Genomic DNA, 19542 nt, shown 5'->3' on the forward strand with positions numbered 1-19542 from the left:
AAGTGTTCCAAGAGGGTATTCTCTGTCTTCAATCATAAGGTATTGCATTGTATTATATTGTTCCAATCCATCTTGTTTTTTCTCTCTCTCTATTATAGCGACTCTCTTCTCGACCATAACAAGCAGATACGATACAGATACACCATGTGAATTGAAGAAGAGCAAACAACATGTCCGGACCATAAAACTTTTTGGGGATGACAAATGGGGTCTCACTGGGCACACTATGTCATTTCAACATGGATAATTGGGTCTATTTTGGTTGAGACGTTGATCAATGAGATTACAACCTAGATTCACCCACTCAAAAAGTTAGTTGAATTTCCAATGTGTTATCACTATGCTTTCAACCATCTAAATGCACAACCAAATTCAATGGAAAACAATGTCAGATATTCTGTTTATTTATACAACAAATGAAAATGTTATCACTGTGCTTCACCTAATAGAAGAACCAAATGACCTGGATTGCAATTGAGATTACATTAAAAGTGTATGGTTCAAGTTACCAATGTCGTTCGCGATTCTGCACAGATTATTACAGCAATTGTGAAGATCTCCACAGACCTGCGACGACCTTTGTATGCTATCGTGAACATGCACGCTTTATATGATTACATAAGAAGAAATGTATAGTTACAGTAACCACTGACTTAGTCTGTAAAAGAATAGGACTAAATTAAATCAAATTTTAAATGCACTTTAAATAAAGTTTGATATGATTTAGTCCTATTCTTTAACTTGGATTTTTGGTTGAGATGGAGATGTGAATCCAACATATCAATGATTAATTTGTAGACAAACTGGAATTAAAGCCAGGCTAATTAGTGGCACAGATGGAACTTCCCAAGCAGAAGATACATATCCTTCAAATGTTTATATTTGGTTGCGTTGACAACTAAACACAATTCAACATCACTAAATATTATTACATTTTAAATCAACCAGAGCTTGAAACCTTAGCCCTATTGTATTGTCTATTTTTAGTTGAATTCTGGGTTGAATTGAAATTATTGTTGATGACTTTACAAATGCTTTGATAGCAACAGTGAATCTATTTAGTTTTTTAAGTGGAGATTGCTCAACAATCATTCTCACAATAGTACATTGGTAATAGTCAGGGAAAAAAATCTAAGCAAGGTTGGGCTTGGTTGAACCTTTGGATGGGAGACCAAAGGGTAGCTGTAGAAAGATCCATTCTCCAGTAGGAGGTGCTGCCAAGCCTATAGTTTACTTTCTGATATAAATATAATGTTGAAAATCTGGTTTAAAGGTACAAATTCAACAGATTTTGTAAAAGGTTTGTCTATGTTGACGTTTCATTATCATAATGACATAATCCTGTGGTTTCAATTTCACCCTCAGAACAACAGTTTACGGTGATTACTTTTTTTCAAATCCAATGTACAGTATTTTCCATGTAGATTCCACATCACAATATGTTGACAAATTACGTTGAAACAATGTTGATTCAACCAGTTTGTGCACAGTCGGATGATATGAAACACTTAGTATCCAACTCCAGTTTAAGATTTAGCACAAGAGGTGTCTGCATCTCAAAACCCTTCTGTTTATTTGTGGAGGATCTAGGTTCACCAGAGTTACGTACGTGTCGCTCTCTACACATCTATTCCTGCCTCTCCATTTAAATTGCAAAGTGCTGTTTGAAATTCGGTGAGATCACATATGTGCACGGCTTCTGTCTCCGGTGCTCCACCAATAAACCACTCTCATATATCTAGCGCCGTCCCGGAACATTCCGTGTGATTTATTTCCATTATCCACAGCAATTTGCAAAACAAAGCCGCCTCGCTCAAGATGCAAACTAAGTGACTCGCTTAGAGGGAAGTGATTGGACTAGTGTGGGGGTGACAAGTGTTCCCTAACTATTGAAGAGAATTAAGAAAGCATGCATGTCTGTTCAATGGAAAAAATGCTAATTGAATTATTCTCATCTTGGGTTGGTGGAAAATAAAGTACTTTTCTGCATGTGCATCCTGACGAGCATACATAGCATGAGAGAGGCTGAGTGAAATACTGCTTGATTAGTTGTGCTTATCTTAGCCAGGCTTAGAGCACATTTTGCACCTACTCAGCAACGCTGCCTGAGATCAGGTCAGACCAGACCAGACCACCCCCCTGCATGTGGTATTATGATTAATCAAGACGCTAATTGCCACTGGCACTGGCAGTATGCTAAATGACTGTGTGTCGGGGGGGTGTCTGTGAACGTGTGTAACAGCAAGGCTGTTCTTGTGTAAAGCTGTTCTTTTTCCTATTATGTGACTTGAGTCTCATGTACTGTGTGCCTCTTCAAAGAACCCAGTTACCTGAGTAAGACAAGTACTCTACAACCCTGCCATCCCCAGTCAGCCCAGTGTGTGTGTGTGTGTGTCTGTGTGTGTGTGTGTGTGTGTATGCATGTGCGTGTGTGCATGTGCGTGTGTTTGTGTGTGTGTGTACCTTGTTGACTCCGTCAGCCATGGCCTGCAGAGTGAGCTCTCGGGGTCCGTCTACTGTCTTGCCGTCGTCGGTGGGTCCCCAACTGGCACTGTAGATATCAATGACCTGGGGCATGTGGCTGATGGACGATGCCTCGATGATGTCCGTCATGAAGGGCTGGTCTAGCATACGGATACCTGGGGAAGAGGAGAACGGTGAGCAGGTTGGGAGAGACAGGGAGTGTAAGGTACACATTGTCCACTGTATAGATCAGTCAAGCCATTGGTTTCACATTATTAAAATGCTAAGCCACTGTTGACCGAATAACCCCAGCTAGCACATTTGGTTCCTGTTTTTGGTTTCACATTGGCTGTGGGAACAAACCATACGTTTCCTGACTGGTAAATCAGAAAGTTTTTTTAACGTTCTGAGGATAGTTTGCAGGGAGGTTCTGAGAAAGTTTCATTATGGTTCCTTGTAAGTCTTCCTGGGACGTTTTATTAACACTCTGAGAATGGAAATTATAGGTTACCAACATTGAAATTAAATGTAACCATGTTTGACCTTTTAGGAAACCTTCTGTTAAAGTATTGAAATACCAAGAAAATAACTTTTTTTTATCAAGTTCCTTAAATGTGCTGAGAATGCGCCAAAGTCAAGCAACTATCCTGCACCATTTCCAGAAAGTTGTGGGAATGTTGTATGCAAAATAACCATAAGACAACCACGCTCTCATCAAGCTCTAAGTAACATATGGTTCTCAGAAAGTTATGTGCTAGCTGGCAATCTTGTGTATAATTATAATAACTAACATAGCTAACATAAATAGCATTCCTCTCTGTTTGAGCCAGGTGTTTGAGTAGGCTAAATTAGCTAGCTGCATTAGCTAGCTAAGTAAGTGAAAGTGAATAAAATACAACAAAATATCTTTCTCTCTCTCTCCTGAATTTTTAAAAGAAATTAATGTTCAACTATTGTCTTTCTCTCTCTTTGAATCAACTACTCACTACATTGCATGCACTGCAGTGCTAGCTAGCTGTAGCTTATGCTTTCAGTACTAGTTTCATTCTCTGATCCTTTGATTGGGTGGACATGTCAGTTCTGATAGGTTGGAGGACGTCCTCCGGGAGTCGTCATAATTACTGTGTAAGTCTATGGACGGGGGTGAAAACCATGAGCCTCCTAGGTTTTGAATTGAAGTCAATGTACCCAGAGGAGGACGGAAAATAGCTGTCCTCCGGTTACACCATGGTGCTACCCCAGAGAGTAGCAAACAGTGCAAAACAGTATGTTTTAATAAGTTATTTGGTGACGTGAATATATTTAGTATAGTTTTATCTAAAAAGGAGGATTTTATGTTTCACTATTTTAAAAAACAGCTTCCTCCTCTGAGGAGCCTTCACTGTACAAAACATGTTCAGACACCCTTGATTAATCTATTTGGAGGAAAAGTGATGTTAACATAATGAAATCTCCAAACCAATTAATATTAACATCAAAGCCTTCGTAAGGGTGCTTTCCTTTCTCCTTTCAACCTCTATGGAAATTCATGAATTCAAGGTTATAATAACAACATAATGATGAAGATGTCTCTCCACTGGAAATTATAATTCCAAACAAAGCAAAGTGTTGCCAGTTTGTAGATAAACTAGACGACGAACTGAACTGATACCAGGTTTCTGGACGATAGAGGACAAATCAAATCGGCAAAAGTAATTTTATTGTACTCTATAGAGCCAAATCATAGGGGGAACTCAATAAGCAGTGGAAGCAGTGGAAGCAGTGGAAGCAGTGGAAGCAGTGGAAGCAAGGAATTGACTCTATCGATGTTGTTGACATTTTGCTTCCGCCTTTGCGGACATTTATTCCCGTTGTTAGAGCGGTCAGTCCAGTATCTTGTCACACGAATTGTACAAAACATTAAGGACACCTGCTCTTTCCATGACATAGACTGACCAGGTGAATGCAGGTGAAAGCTATGATCCCTTATTGATGTCACTTAAATCCACTTCAATCAGTGTAGATGAAGGTTTTTAAGCCTTTAGAAAATTGAGACATGGATTGTGTATGTGTGCCATTCAGAAGGTGAATGGGTAAAACTAAATATTTAAGTGCCTTTGAACAGGGTATGGTAGTAGGTGCAAGGCGCACCAGTTTGTGTCAAGAACTGCAACGCTGCTGGGTTTTTCACACTCAATAGTTTCCTGCGTATATCAAGAATGGTCCACCACCCAAAGTACATCCAGCCAACTTGACACAACTGTGGGAAATATTGGAGTCAACATGGGCCAGCATCCCTGTGCAATGCCTTTGACACCTTGGAGAGTCCATACCCCGACGAATTGAGGCTGTTCTGAGGGCAAAAGGGGAAGGTGCAACTCAATATTAGGAAGGTGTTCCTAATGTTTGGTATACTCAATGTAGATAATCTTTGATCACTGTCACCAGCTGTCACTAGCTACAAGGGAAAACATTGCCTATGTAGCCAACTTGATTCTTCTTACATCTACTACTAAAGTTAAAAAGCATCGGATTGGTGTAAACGAGAGAAAGTTTCCTTCCACCATTGAGCGTGCCGTCTTTAGCCAACTCTTTAGCCAACTCTTTAGCCAACTCTCTTGCTATCTTGCTATCTCTCTCAGAACTCTCTTGCTATCTCTCTCTCTCTCTCTCTCTCTCAGAACTCTCTTGCTATCTCTCTCAGAATGACCTTCTTGATCCAAACCAGTCAGGTTTCAGGACTGGTCATTCAACTGAGACTGCTCTTCTCTGTGTCACGGAGGCTCTCCGCACTGCTAAAGCTAACTCTCTCTCCTCTGCTCTTGTCCTTCTAGACCTGTCTGCTGCCTTTGATACTGTGAACCATCAGATCCTCCTCTCCACCCTCTCCGAGCTGGGCATCTCCGGCGCGGCTCACTCCTGGATTGTGTCCTACCTGACCGGTTGCTCCTACCAAGTGGCGTGGCGAGAAGCTGTCTCCGCACCACGTGCTCTCACCACTGGTGTCCCCAAGGGCTCAGTTCTAGGCCCTCTCCTATTCTCCCTATACACCAAGTCACTTGGCTCTGTCATATCCTTCTGAACCAGGTGGCGAATCGCATCTCTGCATGTCTGGCAGACATATCAGTATGGATGACGGATCACCACCTCAAGCTGAACCTTGGCAAGACGGAGCTGCTCTTCCTTCCGGGGAAGGACTGCCCGTTCCATGATCTCGCCATCACGGTTGACAACTCCGTTGTGTCTTCCTCCCAGAGTGCGAAGAGCCTTGGCGTGACCCTGGACAACACCCTGTCGTTCTCCGCTAACATCAAGGCGGTGACCCGATCCTGCAGGTTCATGCTCTACAACATTCGGAGAGTACGACCCTGCCTTACACAGGAAGCGGCACAGGTCCTAATCCAGGCACTTGTCATCTCCCGTCTGGATTACTGCAACTCGCTGTTGGCTGGGCTCCCTGCCTGTGCCATTAAACCCCTACAACTCATCCAGAATGCCGCAGCACGTCTGGTGTTCAACCTTCCCAAGTTCTCTCACGTCACCCCGCTCCTCCGCACACTCCACTGGCTTCCAGTTGAAGCTCGCATCTGTTACAAGACCATGGTGCTTGCCTATGGAGCTGTGAGGGGAACGGCACCTCTGTACCTTCAGGCTCTGATCAGTCCCTACACCCAAACGAGGGCATTGCGTTCATCCACCTCTGGCCTGCTGGCTCCCCTTCCTCTGCGGAAGCATAGTTCCCGCTCAGCCCAGTCAAAACTGTTCGCTGCTCTGGCACCCCAATGGTGGAACAAGCTCCCTCACGACGCCAGGACAGCGGAGTCACTCACCACCTTCCGGAGACATTTGAAACCCCACCTCTTTAAGGAATACCTGGGATTGTATAAAGTAATCCTTCTACCCGCCCCCCTTAAAAAAAAAAAAAAAAAAAAAAACATTTGTAAAGTGGTTAACCCACTGGCTATAGGGTGAATGCACCAATTTGTAAGTCGCTCTGGATAAGAGCGTCTGCTAAATGACGTAAATGTAAATGTAAATATGTTTTGCAGCAGTCTCGGTTAGTATGACTGCCACTTTTACAAGTTTTCAAAAATTACTGTGATCACTAGTACTTTTACATCCAAGCCAGCTGTTATTTACCACAGTATTAGAGTAGTCTACATACCTGCCACTTTAGAGTTGTAGGCCACTCCCACTCCGCAGATGTTGTTGTTGGCTGCTGCAGACACCTCACCAGCACACCTTGTACCATGACTACACACAGAAACACACATGTAGATTGGGGAACGGGGATAAGGTTGGAAAACATATTGGGAATCGATGTATCAGGTCAATGTATCAGATCTTTTACCACCTATTGTAGACTTTGTGACTTCTATGTAAACCTGTTATGGCTATCTGGAATAGGATTACCGGTTGGAAGACGCGCATGGCATTTTGGGGCACAAATCAATAAGAATTAGCATGAGGAATCAGTCCATTGTGCCATCTGGATAACATTAGCTTGAACAATTCCTACCACATTCATCCATTTGAAAGAAGATTAAGAAATTGGTAGAATCTCCGATTTGCATTAAGATCTGATGGTTGGTTAAGGAGTTGGCATTTTAAAAGGTCATACGAAGACAGTCTTGCGTTGTGTGTGTGCACATGCCTATGTGTCTGTGTGTGTGTATGTGTGTGTGTGGGCGGGGGGCTTCTCACAGGGTAGCTGCAGTGAGCCCTCTCGGCTTTCCCAGCATGCTTTGCCACAGAAAGTATGCTATTTATAAACAAACAGCTAATTAGCCACCGAGTCCTGCACTGCACTAATTCAGCAGCGGCGACGCTACACCACACACACACAGAGATATGTGTGGCGGAGAGAGGAGCAGTGAGGGTGGATGGTGTTCTCTATGTTTAATCGTCTAGTCCTTGAGGTGCCCTCGGCAGCAGTGGGTCATGCAGTGTGAGTTAGCGATGGGAGAGAGATACGGCGCTATCGGACATAAGGTTGCCCCTGTGAGCACTGCAGACAGGAGAGAGTGAACCAATGCCAATCTAGCCACCGTATCTCTGTGTATCTCTCATACCTGTAGAAGATCTCACAGAGTGCATTGTCTAGGCAGATTTACATCACTGGAAGGAAAGGCCCAGGAAATGTAACGCAAGGTTGCCTACTCATCCAAATAAAGAGTAAATATAAACTGTGTGTAAATACTCTACAGATGACAAGCTATCAAACTAAGTTAATCCATCATTTATCAGCCAATCTTCACTTCAACTCGTACAGATATGCAGGAATAAATTGCAACACACAATATATTGTAACCCACAGTACCTACCTCCCCTGATATATCTCCTTAATAACTAGTCTGGGCGGTACATGTTGTGGACTGCAGTAATGCAGTAGCTGTGAGTGTCCACAGATATGAATGACTAGAGCTACGTGGCGAGAAAATCAATACAGACAAGGGGACTTGCTATACCATGGCCTACAGCTGCGTGATGAATGCTTATGGGGCAGACGACTTTAGAGGTGCGAGGGGCTGGCCAGCTGGTTTTTACCTGTTAAACCAGTCGTCCGTGTAACGGGGGTACGGGTACGGGTCATTGCTGCTGAAGTCATAGCTGGCCTCAGCGTTCTGAAAAGACCGAAAACAAACAGTTTAATCAGGCAGGCCTTCTCAAATCTAGTCTTGTCTTGTCCAGACCCAACCTAGACTGTGCTGATGTGGCTGCTTTACTAACGACTCAACTGATGTTCTTGTTGCTGCCTCTGTATATTGGATGTTGTGTTTCACTGAGTTGTGACGTTTCAGATTCCTCTATGAATTTTCCTCTCAGTTATGCAATATATGTGAGTAAAATACTTTTCTGGACAATGCTGAGTCCATGTGTTCTTAACCTGGCAGAATAATTAAAGGTTGATTGCTTCCAGGATTTTCTTGTAGAATGTCCTCATGCAAATCATGCTATAATGAAGACCTTTCAGTCTGATGGTTGCATGTCACGTGGAACAGATTAATATGAAGAAAATGTCCAACGCGCACTCGCACAAACACACACACACACACACACACTGTACTAATATGATGGCAATGCATGGTCATAGCAGGGAACAGCGGCTGAGACACTGACACACCAATTACTCCCGCCATTTAATTCCATGTGGCCAAAAGTAATAGGAGTGGAATTACAAGCGGAAAAGCAGGAGAAAACAGATGCATTAGACGCACACATCTGTCGGAGAGTCATCAATCCAGGCTGCATAATCAGCAAATGGCCTGCTCTGCAGCCACACATACTCACGTAGGCACGCACACACAAACAAATCTACAAATCCACCAACCATTACAGGAATCTCTATCCATTCTTTATTCTCTCTCTCTCTCTCTCTCTCTCGTTCTCTCTTTACACCCCTCCCTCTTTTCTATACCACTTGCTTCCCTTTGAGATTGCCATTTCAGAAACCATCTTGAAAGGATGTTTCTCTCAAACTTTCTTATTGTCTGAAAGCCTCATTTTCCTCTTCCCTTCTCTTTTCCCAAAACGATCAACTAGCCACCTTCAACAAGTCTCTTCCCACTGGGCAAAAACGGGTTGAATCAATGTTGTTTTCATGTCATTTCAACAACAATAAATGTAAGCTGATCAAAATCAAAAAGAAGAATGTGTCACATGCGCCGAATACAACGTGTGTAGACTTTACCATGCTTGCTTATGAGCCCTTCTCAACTAATAGTAAAATAGTAACACAGGGAGTACCAGTACCAGATCAATGTGCAGGGATACGAGGTATTTGAGGATAAACTTTTTATATTGACCAAATACTTATTTTCCACCATAATTTGCTAATAAATTCATTAAAAATCCTACAATGTGATTTTCAGGATATTTTTTTCTCAATTTGTCTGTCATAGTTGACGTGTACCTATGATGAAAATTACAGGCCTCTCTCATCTTTTTAAGTGGGAGAACTTGCACAATTGGTGGCTGACTAAATACTTTTTTTCCCCACTGTATATACATAAAGGCAGGGTAAAGTGACTAGACATCAGGGTAGATCATAATAAGAGTAAGACTAAAGTACAGAGTAGCAGCAGCATATGAGTGTAAAATTGTGTGGAGATGTGTGTGTGTGTGTGTGTATGTAGTATATGTCAATGTGTGTGGGTTTTGTGTGAGTGTCAGTGTAGTGTGTGTAAGAGTACAGTATATACTGTATAGTCTTGTGAGTGTGCATAGAGTCAGTGCAATATATTGTCAATGCAGATAGTCTGTGTAACCATTTGATTAACAATTTAGCAGTCTTATGGCTTGGGGGTAGAAGCTGTCTCGGAGCCTGTTAGTCCGAGATCCGATGCTTTGCCGGACGGTAGCAGATTTAACTGTCTAGGCTTGGGTGGCTTAAGTCTTTGGCAATTCATCAGGCCTTCCTCTGACACCCCCTGACATAGAGGTCCTTGATGGCAGGGAGCTCGGCCCCACTGATTTTACATTTACATTTTAGTCATTTAGCAGACGCTCTTATCCAGAGCGACTTACAGGAGCAATTAGGGTTAAGTGCCTTGCTCAAGGGCACATTTACGTCATTTGGCAGACGCTCTTATCCAGAGCGACTCACAAATTGGTGCGTTCACCCTATAGCCAGTGGGATAACCACTTTACAATTTTGGGGGGGGGGGGGGGGTACTGATGTACTGGGTAGCGCTTTGCGGTCGAAGGCAGTGCATTTGCCATATCAATCAGTGATGCAGCCAGTCAAGATGCTCTCGATGGTGCAGCTGTAGAACTTTTGGAGGATCTGAGGGCTCATGCCAAATCTTTTCAGCCTTCTGAGGGGGAAGAGGCGCTGCCGTGCCCTCTTCACGACTGTACGGGTGTGTGTGGACCATGTTAAGTCCTTAGTGATGTGGACGCCAAGGAACTTGAAGCTCTCGACCCAGTCCACTACAGCCCTGTCGATGTGGATGGAGGCGTGCTCTCCCCTCTTTCTCCTATAGTCCACAATCAGCTCCTTGGTCTTACTGACGTTGAGGGAGAGGTTGTTGTTCTGGCACCACACTGCCAAGTCTCTGACCTCCACCCTGTAGGCAAGGGGTTCCCAAACCTTTTTCGTCCACGACCCCATTTTGATATCTGAAAATTCTAGCGACCCCAACCATGTGAAAACCATTATGTAATTAACAGCCAATGTTAACTTTTTTTATTTGGGGCTATGGCAGTCAATTGCAAAACAGTATTTCTGATTGTCTTCTCAACTCACAATCACATACTTTTAATGTGGGGCTATGACAGATGTGCGTGCTACAGGGCTATAGTAATTTAGGCAGGTTACCTTGGAGTTCTTGGGAACATGGACAATGGTGGTCAGCTTGAAACATGTTGGGATTACAGAATGGGACAAGGAGAGATTGATCATGTTGAATCAACATGGAAAACTGAGTCATCAACATAAAGGAATTATAGATTTTATTTAACCTAAATCCAATGACATGGTGACAGATTTTCTTGATTTCCCATTGAATTCACGTTAGTTGACAACCAAATGTAAATCAAAACTAAATGTTGAAATTATGTCTGTGCCCAGTGGGTTGTCACTGTGTTTCCTCTGTTTTTATCTTAGACAATCACTCTCTCTCTCTCTCTCTCTCTCTCTCTCTCTCTCTCTCTCTCTCTCTCTCTCTCTCTCTCTCTCTCTCTCTCTCTCTTTCAATTTCAATTTCAATTTAAGGGCTTTATTGGCATGGGAAACGTATGTTAACATTGCCAAAGCAAGTGAAGTAGATAGTTAACAAAAGTGAAATAAATAATAAATATTAACAGTAAACATTACACTCAGAAGTTCCAAAAGAATAAAGACATTTCAAATGTCATATTATGTATATATACAGTGTTGTAACAATGTGCAAATAGTTAAAGTACAAATGGGAAAATAAATAAACATAAATATGGGTTGTATTTACAATTATGTTTGTTCTTCACTGGTTGCCCTTTTCTTGTGGCAACAGGTCACAAATATTGCAGCTGTGATGGCACACTGTGGTTTTTCACCCAGCAGATAAGGGAGTTTATCAAAATTGGGTTTGTTTTCGAATTCTTTGTGGATCGCTGTAATCTGAGGGAAATATGTGTCTCTAATATGGTCATACATTTGGCAGGAGGTTAGGAAGTGCAGCTCAGTTTCCACCTCATTTTGTGGGCAGTGTGCACATAGCCTGTCTTCTCTTGAGAGCCAGGTCTGCCTACGGCGGCCTTTCTCAATAGCGAGGCTTTCTCTCTCTCTCTCTCTCTCTCTCTCTCTCTCTCTCTCTCTCTCTCTCTCTCTCTCTCTCTCTCTCTCTCTCTCTCTCTCTCTCTCTCTCTCTCTCTCTCTCTCTCTCTCTCTCTCTCTCGCTCTCTCGCTCTCTCGCTCTCTCGCTCTCTCGCTCTCTCTCTCATCTTCCTCTCTCCTTCAGCTCAGTCACATTCAAAAGCCCCTGTCTTTCTAATCCCCATTCCCCCTCATTTCTCTATTTGTAGCTTGTCTGTCTGCGTGGCATTCGTGACTCGTGTTTTTTTTTACAGAGCTGTGTGCCCAGACACCAGGGACACGAGGGAGATGGGGGTAAAAGTGTGGCGGTGATCATTAGGAGTATAGTGCTGAACCCATCAGATCATTCACCGGGCGGACTGGCTAGATCAGACCTTAGCGAGATACCAGCTGACATTTCCCAGTGAGGATATAGGGATGACTCAGTGAGGGACAAAGAGATGCCACTGCATTCTGCTGCTCTGCTGTATCAGCCGGGTGGAGCAGGTAACAAGGTGGTAACAAGGTGAAGAGAATGAACTCCAGCAGTGCGGCTGTAGTATGAGTAAGATTGTCTAGTGGAGGCTGGTGGGAGGCGCTATAGGAGGACGGGCTCATTGTAATAGCTGGAATGGAATTAATGTAACGGAGTCAAACATTTGTTTGATGTGTTTGATACCGTTCCATTTATTCCATCCCAACCACTACAATGAGCCTGTCCTCCTATAGCTCCCTCCCACCAGCCTCCTCTGCTCTGTATACAGCGAGGGTTGAGGCTGAAGGTTGGTGTTAGGCAAAAAGGTACTGGTGTTAGATGCTGGTGTTAGGGCAAACATGATGTGGTTTGGACTGATCCTTTGTTCACGCTCATTCTCATACTACTGTAAGCTGTAAAACATATGAACGGGTTCAAACAGGATGTAATGCTTACACATTAACTCAAATTGAGATTGGGAAGCTCAGCTTTGGAGACAGAGTATACATCAGCACAAAACGTACAGATCACTCAACATAATGACAAATACTTGGTGGTTGTATTCAAAACACTCACAAAAAAAAAACACTTAGGACAGGCATAACTTAATGCGCTCCTAAGGTTTCCACTGGATTTCTTAAAATGCTACTTACATTTTAGCCGACGCTCTTATCCAGAGCGACTTACAGTTAGTGAGTGCATACATTTTCATACTGGGCCCCCGTGGGAAACGAACCCACAACCCTGGCGTTGCAAGCGCCATGCTCTACCAACTGAGCTACACAGGACTACTTTTGGGAGATTACAAAACAAACTTGATTGCAACCAAAAACCCACAAGAATAAACCAGGAGATCAGTTGATCTCTCGCTGTTACCGTGTCAAGTGATTATGATACTAGACAGCTACGTCTAGGTTCTCTACTCCCGCACACAATGAAATATCAACGTATCAGGAGTATTTTAAACCGTAAAAAAATTATACTTATTAGAGTATAAGAATATAGAAGTAGTAAGCCTATAATTCATTCAAACATTTCACCTTAAATGACAAAATAATATGTGTGCTTTTTGAAATAACTTTATTAGACTACATTTTCATTTAATAAAATAGATGATATAGACCTAACTCATCACGATTGACTTGATTTAATACACATTTCAAATATGGACAGTCTGGGATATTTTTACCCGATCTTGATAAGTAATGACCATACTATTCAACAACAACTTTATTTTTAAAGACAAGTTGTAATCAATGGATTACATAAATTGGAAACAAAAAATGATAATAAGAATAGGCTACACCAAAAAGTAGTGAACTGAGATCACCTGCGTGGGTGATTTTTCAACGTATTGATGGTTTAACGAGAGATTACCTTGTGTTAGTTCACTGGCCAATGTTCGTTGCATTAGGCCCCTTATATTATAGAAGGTCAAAGCCCTGCTTAGATTTTCAATCCCCTGCTGTATTGATTATTACCACAGCCTCAAATTAACTATGCACTAGACATGCTCTCATGCCTCTCTCAGAGTACCACTTATGATATTCTCATTATGAACAAAGGAAGGTCGTTTGATATTTAAAAAGTAAAAATATTCCAAAGCTTGGCCCGAAGCATTTGAATATCGAGTGTCCTTATATACCAGTTTGGAAACACACACTATGAAATTTGTTGTAGATTCATTTAACTCAATAGCCTACTAACTGATATTCTAAGTGTTAATAAAAATTGTGCTCTATGGTTCCTTATTAAAACTCAGATGTCATGAGTATCTTTACCACGACATCTTCGTCATGCAGTACTTGCCAATAAAAGAGACTCAGAATCCCTTAACAACCTAATAAAATACAGGCACACGCACACTAAAACACACACTGTACGAGATGAACCCTTGTGGTTACGTGACATCACCGTGCGTTGGCATAGTTATTTCCCTTGGAGGAAAGAAAGTCATCCTTGTACAATATAAAGACACAACGTCCAACAATAACCCAGTAACAACATCCCAACGCAACATCCCAGTGAAGATAGGGGCACTGGCAAACCTCCAGCTTGCTAGAGACTTCCCAGAGACTAGATAGGAGCATAAATCACATTGTCAAAAGTCCTTCAGATGATAACATTGATAACCGCTTTAAGTTACAGTGAGGGAAAAAAGTATTTGATCCCCTGCTGATTTTGCACGTTTGCCCACTGACAAAGACATGATCAGTCTATAATTTTAATGGTAGGTTTATTTGAACAGTGAGAGACAGAATAACAACAACAAAATCCAGAAAAACGCATGTCAGAAATGTTATAAATTGATTTGCATTTTAATGAGGGAAATAAGTATTTGACCCCTCTGCAAAACATGACTTAGTACTTGGTGGCAAAACCCTTGTTGGCAATCACAGAGGTCAGACGTTTCTTGTAGCTGGCCACCAGGTTTGCACACATCTCAGGAGGGATTTTGTCCCACTCCTCTTTGCAGATCTTCTCCAAGTCATTAAGGTTTCGAGCCTGACGTTTGGCAACTCGAACCTTCAGCTCCCTCCACAGATTTTCTATGGGATTAAGGTCTGGAGACTGGCTAGGCCACTCCAGGACCTTAATGTGTTTCTTCTTGAGCCACTCCTTTGTTGCCTTGGCCGTGTGTTTTGGGTCATTGTCATGCTGGAATACCCATCCACGACCCATTTTCAATGCCCTGGCTGAGGGAAGGAGGTTCTCACCCAAGATTTAACGGTATATGGCCCTGTCCATCGTCCCTTTGATGCGGTGAAGTTGTCCTGTCCCCTTAGCAGAAAAATACCCCCAAAGCATAATGTTTCCACCTCCATGTTTGACGGTGGGGATGGTGTTCTTGGGGTCATAGGCAGCATTCCTCCTCCTCCAAACACGGCGAGTTGAGTTGATGCCAAAGAGCTCGATTTTGGTCTCATCTGACCACAACACTTTCACCCAGTTCTCCTCTGAATCATTCAGATGTTCATTGGCAAACTTCAAACGGCCCTGTATATGTGCTTTCTTGAGCAGGGGGACTTTGCGGGCGCTGCAGGATTTCAGTCCTTCACGGCGTAGTGTGTTACCAATTGTTTTCTTGGGGACTATGGTCCCAGCTGCCTTGAGATCATTGACAAGATCCTCCAGTGTAGTTCTCGGCTGATTCCTCACCGTTCTCATGATCATTGCAACTCCACGAGGTGAGATCTTGCATGGAGCCCCAGGCAGAGGGAGATTGACAGTTCTTTTGTGTTTCTTCCATTTGCGAATAATCGCACCAACTGTTGTCACCTTCTCACCAAGCTGCTTGGCGATGGTCTTGTAGCCCATTCCAGCCTTGTGTAGGTCTACAATCTTGTCCCTGACATCCTTGGAGAGCTCTTTGGTCTTGGCCATGGTGGAGCATTTGGGATCTGATTGATTGATTGCTTCTGTGGACAGGTGTCTTTTATACAGGTAACAAACTGAGATTAGGAGCACTCCCTTTATAAGAGTGTGCTCCTAATCTCAGCTCGTTACCTGTATAAAAGACACCTGGGAGCCAGAAATCTTTCTGATTGAGAGGGGGTCAAATACTTATTTCCCTCATTAAAATGCAAATCAATTTATAACATTTTTGACATGCGTTTTTATGGATTTTGTTGTTGTTATTCTGTCTCTCACTGTTCAAATAAACCTACCATTAAAATTATAGACTGATCATGTCTTTGTCAGTGGGCAAACGTACAAAATCAGCAGGGGATCACTGTAGTTACATTATCAAGTGTAGGATGTCTGTCTAAACGATGCATAAGAGGCGCTAAACAAATTAGTTCCGGCTCTACCTGACATCTGGTGCCCTTTGATAATGGCATCATATTATAATGACGACAATGGCACCGTAGAAGTCCCTACACACACACATGTGCACGTACACACACGAGTACATACAGTGCTATCGTAAAGTATTCAGACCACTTGACTTTTTCCACATTTTGTTACTTTACAGCCTTATTCTAAAATGTATTTTAAAAAACAAAAAACGAATCAATCTACACACAATATTATTCCTCCAGACATGATGCTTGGCATTCAGGCCAAAGAGTTCAATCTTGGTTTCATCAGACCAAAGAACCTTGTTTCTCATGGTCTGAGAGTCCTTTAGGTGCCTTTTGGCAAACTCCAAGTGGGCTGTCATGTGCCTTTTACTGAGGAGTTGCTTCCTTCTGGCCACTCTACCATAAAGACCTGATTGGTGGAGTGCTGCAGAGATGGTTGTCCTTCTGGAAGTTTCTACCATCTCCACAGTAACTCTGGAGCTCTGTCAGTGACCATTGGGTTCTTGGTTCCAAACTTCTTCCATTTAAGAATGATGGAGGCCATTGTGTTCTTGGGGACGTTCAATGCTTCAGAAATGTTTTGGTACCCTTCCCCAGATCTGTGCCTCGACACAATCCGACACAATTCCTTCGACCTCATGGCTTGGTTTTTGCTCTGACATGCACTGTCAACTGTGGGACCTTATATAGACAGGTGTGTGCCTTTCCAAATCATGTCCAATCAATTGACTTTACCACAGGTGGACTCCAATCAAGTTGTAGAAACATGTCAAAGATGATCAATGGAAACAGGATGCACCTGAGCTCAATTTCGAGTCTCATTGCAAAGGTTCTGAATATTTCTGTTTTTAATATTCAATAAATGTGCACAAATTTTAAAAACCTGTTTTCGCTTTATCATTAAGGGGCATTGTGTGTAGATTGATGAGGAAAAAACTAATTTAATCCATTTTAGAATAAGGCTGTAACGTAACAAAATGTGGAAAAAGGGAAGAGGTCTCAATACTTTCCGAATACACTGTATAAACGTGCGCTCTTGCACATACTAATGCAGACCAATCAATAGTGGCTGATTGCAGTGTTTGTAGTCTTCTGGGAAATAGGAATAAATAAACCAACAACAGCTTCGGCCCTGGAAGAGAGTGAAGATTATCAGCCTCCTACACACACACATACACACACACACACACACACACACACACACACACACACACACACACACACACACACACACACAGGAAGTGTATAGCACTAAGTCAGTTTTAGATCGTTACACAGCGTGATCCATCAGCCCAGTAGAGCATGCTTGTCCTGCATCACCCTGACTGCCACGCTCACGATGGGCTATTTTGGGGGTAAGACTCATCCCTCTTCACAGGCAAGAATCACACACACAAACACACACACACAAACACACACACACACACACACACACACACAGGCATCACACAGGAACCACAGATCTTATTATGGCTTGAAGCCTTGAAGCTGAATAGAACTGCACACAGTATCAGGCTCTAAGAAATCAAGTATCCTGGCCTATCTTAAATAATTCCCTTTTTTCCAATTTCCTCAGAGGAAATAGTTTACATTTAATCATCTCTCTCTCCTTTCCTCTCTCTCCCTCCCTCTCTCTCCCTCGCTCTCACTCTCTCCCTCTCCTGCCGTCTCATCTTTCACCTTCTCATCTCTGAAGCTCTGAAATCTTTCCAAGATGGGAGGAAAGAGAAGAGAGGAGAAGCAGAGATGGAGGGATGGAGGAAAAGCTGTGTGTGTGAGTGTGTGTGTGTGTTTGTGTGTGTCTAATTGTGTCCCACTACACAGATGCAGCATAGCCTTTCAGTACTGTTCATTACTGTGTCTCTATGAGAGAACACATTACTGGATGGTGCTGTGTTTCAAAAGACATGACTGGTTTCCTGTCTCAGTATTGGGCACCGTGCTGTAAACGCTTCTGTCAGATCCGATAACATTCAAAGCTCTCACTATCAGTCAAAACAACAGCCCTTTCAGGATTTCAGCAGTTGGCCATTTCTGTTTAACACTGAACACTCAGCTTATTGAGTACATACTCCGTAGATGTTCACTAGTACTGCAGTATTAATAGTCAGAGTTAAATAATATATTTTGTAATGTGAGTTCCTTACTTTTACTCCTTAGTCTTTTCCCTATTTCTGGCCAGCAACACTTGCAGTCTTTTGAGGTGTTATTATCAGTATTCTGGAGTTGGAATCTCACATTATGTGGCGCTAGCTACCCTGGCATTATCTGTACCAGTGACAGATCGGCCTGTCATCCCGCCTGCCACAGTGCTGTACGCATTAACATTAAACAGCTTGGCTGGCCGGATGCCTGTCTCCCCGTCCTCCAAGGATACAAGGAGACTTGCCAACCATGAAGGAAACTTGGAATACACCTGCCACTGGCACCGCCACTGGCACTCAACAACAAACCTGTGACAAGTGTCATTTCGAGGCCTGATTTTATTTCAAAACAACAATACAGGGAATTAGAGGAGAGGATTGTGAAATGAGAACAAAGATTAAGCACTTACGTAGTTTGATGCAAGATCTGGGTGGAGATAGTCGATCCCTGAAACATAATTTCAACAGAAATTAGTGAGGTAATGCTACACATTTTTCTTCAAAGGAATGTAGGTCTTGATGGAGATTTGGACTTTTATAAGAAAATCGCAGCCAATAAATGGTCACTTATTTTACGTTGTGCTTATTACATTCTAATGTCGAGCTGGTCAGTACTTCTACATGTCATTTATTCAAAAGGTATTAAGTTCATTAACCACATGTAGATACCTTGTCGTCATGAACTATAATTAACCACATTAATAAGTGGATGACTAATACCTTTAAATGTACTGTATATTTCTAATTGACACATACTGTGTAGTGGCCACCGATGGCTACCAACTCTGGTCCTGAATAGCTACAGGCAGTGGTGTAAAAAGTACCCAATTATCATACTTGAGTAAAAGTAAAGATACCTTAATAGAAAATGAAGTGAATGTCACCCAGTAAAATACTACTAAAAGTCTAAAAGGAGCTGGGTTTAAATGTACTTAAGTAAAGTGGTGGGAAAAGTACTCAATTGTCATACTTGAGTAAAAGTAAAAGTAAATGCTATACATCAAATTCCTTATATTAAGCAAACCAGACGGCACGATTTTCGTGTATTTTTCTTTTGCACAGACAGCCAGGGACACACTCCAACAGTCAGACATAATTTACAAACACAGTATTTGTGTTTAGTGAGTCTGCCAGATCAGAGTATTTTTACTTAGCTCCTTAACACCACTGGCTGCAGGGTGTAAATCAGGGGTATCAAACATACAGCCCCTGGCCCGCGAGCACCTTCAATGAGGCCCGCGGGTGGTTTGACAAAAATAAAATAAATAACAAACTCAATCTACTGTACATTTAAATTACTAAAACCAAATCGAAACTGTGTAGAAATTATAGTGGATCTACATTATACAGTGTCTTCACTCTGTCCAGCTGTCACGTACACTCCCACTCCCCCTCTCCGGC

The 19542-nt window shown here is 42.5% G+C and overlaps 1 protein-coding gene across 1 annotated transcript in view; it reads right to left on the reverse strand.

Moving 5' to 3' along the window:
• The window catches only part of pcsk2 (proprotein convertase subtilisin/kexin type 2), a 91223-nt gene that overhangs the window by 50979 nt on the left and 20702 nt on the right, over positions 1-19542 (reverse strand). The window contains exons 5-8 of the mRNA XM_084153288.1: positions 18552-18589; positions 7990-8066; positions 6608-6696; positions 2464-2639 (exon numbers count right to left, since the gene is read on the reverse strand). Coding sequence (XP_084009414.1) covers positions 2464-2639; positions 6608-6696; positions 7990-8066; positions 18552-18589 — 380 coding nt within the window. The remainder of the gene's footprint in view (positions 1-2463; positions 2640-6607; positions 6697-7989; positions 8067-18551; positions 18590-19542) is intronic.

The sequence above is a fragment of the Coregonus lavaretus genome (genome assembly GCF_964263955.1).
Source record: "Coregonus lavaretus genome assembly, chromosome: 36".
NCBI lineage: Eukaryota > Metazoa > Chordata > Actinopteri > Salmoniformes > Salmonidae > Coregonus > Coregonus lavaretus.